This window comes from Garra rufa, chromosome 16 (assembly GCF_049309525.1).
Source record: "Garra rufa chromosome 16, GarRuf1.0, whole genome shotgun sequence".
NCBI classification, from domain to species: Eukaryota; Metazoa; Chordata; class Actinopteri; order Cypriniformes; family Cyprinidae; genus Garra; species Garra rufa.
The window spans coordinates 20,974,426-20,985,847 of record NC_133376.1 but is presented as its reverse complement, the minus strand read 5'-3'; the positions used below and the strand labels follow the sequence as shown (position 1 = coordinate 20,985,847).

Below are 11,422 nucleotides of genomic sequence, written 5' to 3'. Positions count from 1 at the left end.
CTAAGACTGACCAAAAATATATATTTTTTCATATGCTGCATATATCTCCCTATCATAATTACACAAGAATTGATTTAAAAAATGTGTTTACTTTTTTAAGTGTTACGATGTCCAAAAGGCACCGAATACTGGGAATGGCCTATTCCCCTTAACAGGGTGGAAATGATAAATTTGTGATATTTGGTCGTTTCAAATGCTGTAAAATGTTTAGAATTGTTTAAAAAAAAATTTAAATATAAAAAGTTAAAGTTTGAAAGGTGTTATTCATGTCAAAGACAACTTTAAAACTGATGTTGAAAATTCTCAGGCAATAAACATCATGATTTTTACTAAGGACACAAAAGACACTGAATCCCAGGACCCAATTATGTATTTGTCTTTCTTCTTTATACATTATAAATCTCTTGTTGTTTAGTTTACGAAACTATGATAAAAATAAAACAAAAGTAAAACAAATGTAGCCTACTGCTGTGCCAATAAATTAATTACGTAAACTGAGCTAAACCGAAACTACACAGAAAGAGGAAAAAGGGAGAGAGAGAAAGGAAGATATGCAAATTTTAAAACTCTTAAAACTGAGTCAACAACATGTAAAAAAAGTCCGTTCACGAATTTCGCCACATTTAAATCACCTTTCACACCTTTTAATCTGACACCATTGTGTTTTAATATCCCCCACTGCGCTCTCAGCTGAACTTTACTCGAGTTCCCGAGCCACTCCCAAACACACCTGATAACACTGACTGACTGCTGGGAATCCGCCATCATCCTCCAGTTTCAACCCACGGGAAAAAGCGAAACTCCTTCTAAATACTACACGAACTCGTACGTTTATCATTCAAACGGGCTCTTTTAGTCGGGTTTTAGTGGATTATACCTTTTGGCCTTTGTGTAGCCGCTGGGAGGGATTATAACACGCGGAAAAACTTTACCACAGTATTTTAAAAGTCGCATCCCTCCATTTTGAATCAGAGAGGAATTTCAACAGTTTGGTAAGTGTGTTTTGCTTTTGTCTAGATAGTTTAAACGGCATTGTTTTCATTATTAACTCATATAAAAGTGATTTTCTTCAGAATTGGTTTAATTTATGTCTATATTGTGAATACAAGACGAACAGAAAGGCGGAATTTGTGTTTGTGGCTACATTGTTAGCTCGTTCCCTAACTTCATGGAATGTTTGGGATATTTCTGTCTCTGTCGTTTCATGTTACACTAAATAAACACCGGCTTGTTTCTTGTAAACGTCTTGTTAGTCATCTTTTGACGAATTTAGAAGCGCCATGAGAGGACAAAGGAGTTGAGAACTATTTAAAACATTAAACAGAAACTATCCTGAAAACTTTGGTGGGGAATGCTAGTTAGCCTTTAGCTGCACGTCTCATATCAGGACAAACGTGTCGGGAGTTTTTATTCTTAAAGATGTTCTTTAATCAAAACAGGCCACGTTAATGATAGCGTATGTGGTGTTATGGATGTTTTCATTTTTGAAGTCGACTATGATGACATTCTAAGGCTTTTGAGACAATAAAATTCATTCGCGGAGTTTAGGGCTCCGCCTAAACCACAAACTATGGATCAGGCCCTTCCTGTGTGAGTTCTGGCTGTAGCAGTGTACAATAATACAGTATGCAGACGGTTACTGAGATAACAATGTGTTGTCCAGAAAATAACAATGGAGATAATACTATTTCCCTCTCTACCTGTTGATATGTAAGTGTACAGCCAGCTCGTCATTGTTGTAAAATAAACACTCAATGGCTTTGCTTTGTAACAACTGGCTGTGCAATGTCCTGTTTTATAAGTGATTTATCCAAAGTTGTATTATACATTACCAGTCAAAAGTTTTTTAACTTTAAAAAATGTAATGTCTCTTCTGTTCACCAAGCCTACATTTATTTGATCCACTAGTGCACCAAAACATATTTTCACTATTTAAAATAACCATTTTATATTTGAATATATTTTAAAATGTAATCTATTCCTGTGACTTCAAAGCTGGATTATTAGCATCATTACTCCAGTCACATGATCCTTCAGAAATCATTCTAACATTCTGATTTGCTGCTCAAAAAACATTTATTATTATTATTATTATTATTATTATTATTATTATTATTATTATTATTATGTTAAAAACAGCTGAGTAGAATTTGAGGTTTCTTTGATGAATAGAAAGTTCAGGAGAACAGCATTTGTCTGAAATCTTGGGGATCTTTCCTAACATTATAAATGTCTTTATCATCACTTCTGATCAATTTAAAGCATTCTTGCTGGATAAATGTATTAATTTCTACAATGTATTAAATAATTTCCCCCAAAATTTTCCCCCAAGCTTTTGAATGGTATAGTGTCTGTTACAAAAGCTTTTTATTTCTGATAAATGCTAATATTAGGATCTTTCTATTAATCAAAGAATCCTGTACAAAAATGTGCTCAACTGTTAAATATTGATGATAATAATAAAAAATGTTTGTTGAACAGCAAATCAGAATATTAGAATGATATCTGAAGGATCATGTGACACTGAAGACTAGTGAGGACTAATGATGCTGAAAATTTAGCTTTGATCACATGAATAAATTACATTTTAAAATATATTCAAATAGAAAACCGTTATTTTAAATAGTAAAAAATACTTCACAATATTACTGCCTTTGCTGTATTTTGGATTCAATAAATGCAGGCTTGGTGAGCAGAATAGAATACTTTAAAAAACATTAAAAAACTTTTGACTGGTGGTGTATGTTTATCATATATTTTACAGCTACTTACTAAATAAATAATGATGTGGTCTAGATTTGATTTTAAATGATTCGACCTGTTCCTGATGTATAAATGACCTATATATTGTCACAAAGGCTTCGCAAAGGAAAATGTTCTTTATAGTTTATAAAACAATCAGTAATCGATAACTAGATGCAAAGTGGAGCCAGTTGCATTTGTGTGAAACAAGAGTGAGCAAGTGTGACTCGAGACATAAGTAGCACCGGTTTCAGTTGCCTGGATGACTTAATTCTGATTCACTCTTTGAAGGGACAGTCATTTGTTATGGTACATGAAACAGTGGATGTTATCACGTGGACTCATTCAGTCCCATAATGCACTGCAACAAGAATTGTAGAACTGATGTACTAGGGCTGGGCGATTAATCGAAAAGTAATCGACATTCAGAACCTATAATCGATCAAATTTTTCCAGGTCAATTATTTCAATTAATTTCCCTTTAAAAACAGTACCGCGTGTGGAGTCACGTGACCCCGCTCCGTTACGTTATGTTGTTCCGCCGACATGTCCATGGAGAGCTTAAACAGTATTTATACAGTAAAAAGTATTTACAGGATATACAAGAGTAATTTTATTTAGAAGAGATACTGCTTATTTTCTACTTTTAATATTTATTATTTTATAAATTTATTTTGTTTCCAAAAGTGCAAGTTATTTATTTTCACTAATTTAAGAAAAATATGACTTTTCGTTTTAAGCAATGTGTGCTTTAATTTCAGTTGTTCAACACTGATGTTCAATAAATAATCATAGATAGTGTGTGCACCCTTCATTCAAAAATCTCTCGCTTGTAATATGTGAGCATATTTACTGTACAAAACTTGTCAGTGAACTATGAGGGCAAAAAAATAAATATAATTAAATATAATGAATAAAATAATCGTTCAATAATCGTAATTGGGTTAAAATGTTCAATTAATCGAGATTTTGATTTTAGGCCAAATCGCCCAGCTCTATGATGTACACTCAATGGCTAGAGAATACCCATATTGCACTGAGTCAAACATCCATCCACCCAAACTGTGATTTCAAACACAGCCTTAACCGTGCCATCCCCACTGTCATGAAATCTCAAATTGCTGGAGAATTCTTTGCAGAATCATGGATAATATAGTTTCTCACCAGGATTTCCACTATTAAACATAATTATAAAAAATATATAAACTGAAGTCTAGGTTGATGGGTTCAGCAAAAGCATATACTGTTCACAACCTTGTTGTCTTGAACAGTTTATAAATTGTTAATGTTTTCTTATGGAGAAAATGAATGGGATATTTACTTCCACACAATTCTTGCACTCCATTGAAATGTAAAGAATTTTTTTATCATGTTTTAAAATACACAGGCATGTGTTCTTGCTTGTGTTCTGCAAACCGTTTGATGGTTATCAACCAATTCTAACTAAATAGCAAAATTTTCCACCCAGAATGAGCCTGTATATATGGAAATGACTCTTCATTTAGTTTCATTTCATGTAGTTTTTTTAAGTCTTAGAAGGCTTATCTTTTATTCAGTTTTCTTGGGCCAAAGTTGAATGTCCTAACTTTTATGTAGGACGCATTTGAATTTAGAGGTTTTATTCCCAGTGTGTTGGTCATGCAACACTGACCTCGCCCACTTTGTCTGCATTCCCTGACCTATATAGCAAACAATGTCTATTTAGTCTGGCTGTCTAGTGCAGACAGACCCCTGCAACAACAGCAGAGCCCTCGGGGTAGGCTGATTATCCCTGTCCTTCAGTGCAAGATTGCTGATCAATACAACTGCGGTCACTGTTTGAATGGAAAATAGCAGAGTGGGCAACAGAGCTGCTCAGACGGCATAAGTGTGGGTTAGTTTTGGTTAGCAGTGCGGATTGTTTACATCATTAGTGATTGCTTACACTAAACATGAATCTGTCATGTGAAATTTCATTTGATAAAAGACACAGCCCCAGGCCGCTTATCTGTCTCTGGCCTACCACCCCTCTTAATCCATTGATCGCTTTTTCTCTCCTCAGAAACATGACGAGCATTAACACAGCAAACATCAACTTCAAATGGGATCCCAAGAGCTTGGAAATCCGCACACTGGCTGTGGAAAGACTGCTGGAGCCCTTGGTTACCCAGGTCAGACTACTTTTACAGTTTTCATCCTCAGTTGTTGTATTAATCACCAAAGGTCACTGTTTTCCTTAAATCTTTCTTGTGCTGTTTGCAGGTCACCACACTTGTGAACTCTAGCAACAAAGGACCATCTAACAAGAAGAAGGGCCGCTCCAAGAAGGCTCATGTTCTGGCAGCCTCTGTGGAGACAGCCACACAGAACTTCCTGGAGAAAGGCGAGAAGATTGCTAAAGAGAGCCAATTCTTAAAGGAGGAGCTGACTGCAGCAGTGGAGGATGTCCGCAAGCAAGGTATGCAAAAATGGAAAAAAAAAGGAAGTGTTAACTAGGGCTGAGTTGACATTATTAATTAAAGGTGACCTATTATGTCCCTTTTTACAAGATTTAAATAAGTCTCTGATGTCCACGGAGTGTGTATGAGAAGTTTTAGCTCAAAATACCCAACAGATTTTTGTATAGCTTGTTAAAATTGCCACTTTTAGGGTATTAGCTAGGGATGCACCGGTTGACCGGCCATAAATCGAAACCGGCCGGTTTTTGCATCTAACGCGCGATCGGTTTTCGTTTTTATCCCGGCCGTTTTTTTTCCGGAAGTGTGTACGCGGGCCGCGGCATTCGATTCATTCAGAAACATATCACTTGTGTGGAGGTTTTTTGAAATCTGTGAGCAGGACGTGAAGATTGCAATCTGCAATGTCTGCAAAGGACAGCCGCTTTCCTGTGCTCACTGAAGTTGCGCGAGCGTACCTGTCCTTGCCCTGCACAAGTGCGGATAGCGAACGTTTGTTCAGCTCAGCTTCTCACGTGACAGATGAAAAAAAGAAACATACTCACTTGTGACAAAGCTGAGATGCTTCTTTTTGTAAAAAAAAAAACAAGCATTACTTTACTTTTGAAAAGCCAAAAATAAAAGTCTGTTCTGTTAAGAATGATTATTATTATTTTACATTAAAATGCCTGTTGGCTTACTGTTTTACTTTACTAAAAGCATGTTTTACTTTTTAAACTGTATTCAATATTTTTTTATGTATTTAATTTCAGATGTCAGATGCTATTGATTCAATAGCCAAAGCTAGTTTGGCCTGTTAAATACTAAATAAACATGTTGTTTACTTGCATAACTTCTTGTTTTTGAAAAAATCGGATATCGGAATCGGCCAGCTTGCTTGTAAAAAAATCGGTATTGGAATCGGCCATGAAAAATCATGATCGGTGCATTCCTAGTATTAGCCAAAACGTCCTGTTGTTGTGCTCCCAGCCCCCTTTTCAGAAGAGGGCAGAGTTTCAAGAGCTGGCAGAAACAAAACAGGACAATCTCACACACTGAAAATGTCAGAAACTCTCAGTAACGGTGTTCATTCTTATACGTTCGAACCGGAATCGGTTTTTAAAGTGAGTCATCTGATTGTGCTGTGCAAAATAAATTTATTATTACATTACATTACCGACTTTTTTCCAGGTCATTTATTCATCCTTTATAAATTAAGTTTAACCACAGTGTCAGTGGGGACTTCATGTTTGCTGGTGTATCTCAACACTTGTAATGCCTCTTTGGTGCTAACATTGTATCTCTAGCAGCTACAGCAAGAAAACAGTAATGGTCGACTGACACTTCTCACTCAGGGCTGTGTTTCTACTAATAGAGCAGAGATTGTCATAAATAGGCGTTTTCACCTATGTCATCATAGGGAGAAATCTGGAATGACGTGTTCAGAGAGACTGTTTTATTATTGGGATTATTAAAAAAATTGTTGGGTTATTTTTTTTACTTTTTTTTTTTTTTTTTTTACCATTATAGGCTGGTGGTTTTCACACGTCTGTGTTAACGCATTATAAAAGTGATTTTTGCACTTTATGTCCCCTTTACATCTGATGAACTGATATCAGTTCTTAAATTCCAAGATCAGTCTTTTAGTCAAAGCTTTTTTCTGTGTGAACAAAACTTCATTAGACATTACTTTAAATTGCAGTCTATCCAATAATCATCTTTTTTGCTAGTAATGGCATGAAATATGAATGAATACCGGAAAGTATGTTCAAAGGAATGGTACAACATATGAAATGTAGCATGTCTCATGTAATTGCTCATTCAGTGCTTTTGCCTCAGCAAGACGTCATTAAAACAGCTTGTGTAATAACCTGAAACATAACGTTACAACTACCCCAAGAAAGCCATTCAGTGTTGCTCATTAGTTAGCAAGAAAAAATTATACTGGAGAGGAGCATTTTACTAAATATATGCAATATATGTGATTTTTGATTTTATCTGTTGGTTTTCATCACAGAGTATGTTAGTGTATGACTCACTGATATAATTAATGTATGTTTGAATAAATCAAGTTTTTATCACAACTGCTGTTTAAATATTTATATTTCAGCAACAAATTGGAGTAGAAACATAATTAAAGATTTATTCAAATGTACATTTAAATATTTGTGTATAACTCAGTTTTTATATATTTTTTCTTACCTTATGTTAATAATTATCTCATTAAGGTTGAGACTATTTTCTTAAGGAAAAATTGACTTGTACTAAACCCTGATATATTTCTAAATGAGTCAACATCAAACCAAACTAAGAGTTTTTGAATCTGAAACAAATCGATTTGTCAAATCTGTGTCAGTACACAGCCCTAGTGTTACCTCTACCATAAGTTTAAAAGTGTCTGGAGCCATTGAAACTATCACAAGAAAAGGCTGAATATCCTAATTTGGGTAATGGCTTTAATCAGTGGTTTCATTTCCTGTTTTCATTATCTGTCTGTGCTTATCTGCATGTGCGGATGGATTTTTGAATTAAGAGGGCTTGGCTTGTGCTATCAGACTTGCTGCTATCGTGCAATGGAGTGTGTACTTCCCCCAAGACTGTTGTCCTGTATATCCCCTCAGTCAATCTCATGTTGTTCATTCTCATTACAGAACATCACTGGTATCTCTGCTATGCCTCCTTACCGAAAGAGGATAGAGAAGACAGGTTAATAGAAGGGTTTAACCCTGTCAAATTGCACAACTCCTCATTTCTCTGTGCCTTGTTTGCCATGCATTTTTGATTAAAATATCGGTACACGATGACTGCAACATTCTAGTTAGAGCACATTTTAATTTGACCCATTTTAATAAGACGCAATAGCCTCATCATATCGGCATGAGTTTAGAGGCCTTCAGCTTATGATGTAAATTTACATGGCAATTTTGACATTGGTTGCTAACTAAATCCTAGTTATATGGCTATGCTTTCCCTGCTAAGCAGGGATTGTCACATTCATTAGCGAACAGCTTGCCTTGACTTGGCGCGCTGATCCATCAAGATATTTTTATTTATGCTCAGTTGCCAAGAATGGGAAAACAAGCGCAACAACTTGCATATGTATGTGAACTCTGTCAGTTGTCAAAGGTGATGTCAGATGCGGAGAAGGGCGACACTTTACTTATGCGAGACTTCACTACGGAAATAACCTGTAGCCATAAAGTTGTCATCATACGTTCTCATTCAAAGTGAGTGGCTGATGTGAGCTTCCTAGACCGAAATGCCCCATTCTTCTGGAATTAGTGTGGCATTTCGCACTTGTGAGATACAGAGTGCAGGCTCAACCCACTTATCACTTGTTGGAATAACATCTTTGTCAGTTTCAGACTCGGCACTCAGTGTTTATTGGCTTAGTTTGGGCTGTAAAATCTGTCAAGCGCCGACCAGCATGCTGCTGTGATGCTGAAGAATGTCACATTGGTTTTGCTGTGCTGTCATTGGCTGCAGAATCCAGACGCTGTTGCTCGCTGGTGCCGGAGACTGTCAGCTATGCAGTTTTGCTCGGCCACGCGTGGTTCGACTAATAATGCCACCATTGAGTGGGGTTAAAGCTTCCCTAGATTGAAAAGAGATCCCGGTACCCAGCTGTGGCTTACCAGCTGTTCTGCGAGCCGGGCAAATGTAATCGTTGCGTAATGCATGTTAGAAACCACCGAATCCTTGAACGGTTTTCTCCCTAACAGCTCCAGAATTGTCTGCTGCATGTATATGTGCAACATTAGCATGTCTCCCGGGTGGAATGTGTCTTATTTACCGTAGAAACCGATTTTGATTGCTTCGCTCCTTTCAACGGGACAGATGAAGGATGCTGGGAATGATAATGCCGTCTGCCTTCCCTCCAAGGTACCTGGATGCTCATTGTGCCGCCTTCAGACATCCGCTTTCAACATTTCATCACAAGCCTCTGTGGTCCTCTTGTGAGTGCTACCTTAGAAGTGATAGATGTGAGTTTATTATGGGTGCACTGATCACTATCAGGCCCGTGAAAATGGTCTTATTGATTGCACCCTCAGGAGGGAATGACAGTCCCAGAGACCTCAGTTCTTTTTGTGTGGTCTATAGTGGGGTGAATTTATTTTTTAGTGATGGGTAAGAATAGAAGGCTTCTTAGAGATGCCATTCAGTGTGTGTGGCAACCACCGCTTGCGCAATAACCCAGAAAATCGTGTTACCGTCATTCTGCGAGACTTGCTTCCTGTTACCAGGGAACACTGTTGATGTTTGGAATAATGTGCACAAAGGAAAGAATGAGACCCCCTCCCGAGCACAAAGCTCTTACTCACTGCCCCCTCAAATTGATTTTTCTCTCTTTTCATTGAGTCAATTTCAGTTCAGTCTAGTTATGAACTCGGCCATTACTTGCACTCTGGGCAGCTTTCATTGGAGCCTTTTTTATTTTTACGTATGGCTTGAGTGGGATGCGGAGATCTCCAGTTCATTTGCCGACGCATTTGCAAAACAACCTACTGTGTCGAATGTGAGGTTTGTGGTTGTACGGCTGCACTTATTCATTTTAGTATTTTAAGCTGCTGTAAAATGCTCTGCTTTGTCACTTTGAAAAGATTTCAACATGAGCCAACTGGAATGTGAAGGCAAGTGATGACACCCTTTCGCAGGCACATCAGATAAGACGTCAGTGTTATCCCAGGGACTCGACCTTCACTGAAAGGACTCGTTTAGTGTGCTAGCATGTGTCAGAGAGCTCTGGCTATGAGTATAGATGAATCGAGCCTTTGCTTTCGCCACCATGTTTCACGCTTCTGACTTTCCTCTCCATCTAGCATTTCGCAAAATGACATCCTAATGCAATTAACCCATCACCCCCCTAACCACTGGCATTTATCCTTGAACATGAACACCCGCTGCCCTGGTGATTAGCTCTATATTTCACCTTGTAGTTGTTCTTGTGTGTAGTGGTTGGCTGTGCTCTTATGACAGACTGCAGGGTGGCTGAATCAGTCCAACCGCCTGAATTGTTGGTTTAAGTTTCACAGCTCACCATGTAGCTCTTTGTGGCAGGGAATTGATGTTTTTTTCCCTGTCGTGCTCATTGTTTACTTGGGTTTGTGGTGGCCACTAAAAGAACCTGCTGTACGTTGTGTTCTTATGTTTTTGTTATCTCGCAAGTGACCTTGGATGGTATTATTATTGTCAATTAACAGAAGCGGATTTTAATCAAATAACGTCCAACAATTAGCATTTCAAAAGGCCTCTTTGGAAGTAATTGCATTGTCAGATGTTGAATTATCTGTTATGTCGACCTCCACATTGGGAAATGATAATTTCCTTGACCTTGCTACTCTTGCATCATGAAGGCTATAAAAGAACAAATTAAAACTAATAATGAGACTTTGTGTTTGAATTTATTTTTTTTCTCTCTCTAGGAGAATCCATGAAGTTGGCCTCGGGAGAGTTTGCAGAGGATCCCTGTTCTTCAGTGAAGAGAGGCAACATGGTCCGTGCCGCACGTGCCCTTCTTTCTGCTGTCACTCATCTGCTTGTACTTGCGGACATGGCTGATGTGTACCAGCTTCTGCTTCAGCTCAAATTGGTGAGACACATGCACACACATTTTTACTCTTTGAAAAGTTGGTTCACCATAGGGCTGTCATGATTTCCTCAAAAAAATCTTTGACCCATGTTGAGTAACCTGCAAAATACTGGAATAGTCTCCACAGATGAGAATCCATGAAACACATTATTAGACTGTTTTGCAAGGCTCAATCATATATTAAACCTAGGGGTGTGTGATATGACGATTTTGGATCGTGGACGATGTTGCAACATTGATAATAATAATTTGAATTTACGTTTTAAGACGATTTAATTTTTTATTAAATCAAGGTATCGCAATTTTTTTAATTAAAAAAAAAAATTAGTTATCCTGTTACATTACATTACAGTACATACAATTTCACTTACCACGTAAACAGAGTAGAGAGATGATTGAAGACAATGGCGAATTATTTGCATATCAGGGCTCTAGAGTGCGACCTAATTTCTCAATGGTGCGACCCGCCGTTCAAGGGCAAAAAGAAACTACTACATGCGACTATGAAAAAATATTTATGAGCACCATGCGCGACTGACCCGACCAGCATATTTGTATTTGCGCTGAGTGGAGCTTCAAAGGTTTCGTGTTTTGCACGTTGACAAATGTGTCTCAAGTGTAGAGAGAGTGTAAATAAGAGACTGAATGGGCAGTAGCTTTGTTTATTATAATAGAG

General features: G+C 37.5%; 1 protein-coding gene across 1 annotated transcript in view; it reads left to right on the top strand.

The window, feature by feature from the left end:
• The first annotated feature begins 731 nt into the window (after positions 1 to 731).
• Positions 732 to 11,422, top strand: part of ctnna1 (catenin (cadherin-associated protein), alpha 1) — a 121,076-nt gene continuing 110,385 nt past the window's right edge. The window contains exons 1-4 of the mRNA XM_073820453.1: positions 732 to 992; positions 4,784 to 4,892; positions 4,984 to 5,179; positions 10,580 to 10,746. Coding sequence (XP_073676554.1) covers positions 4,788 to 4,892; positions 4,984 to 5,179; positions 10,580 to 10,746 — 468 coding nt within the window. The 5' untranslated portion in view covers positions 732 to 992; positions 4,784 to 4,787. The remainder of the gene's footprint in view (positions 993 to 4,783; positions 4,893 to 4,983; positions 5,180 to 10,579; positions 10,747 to 11,422) is intronic.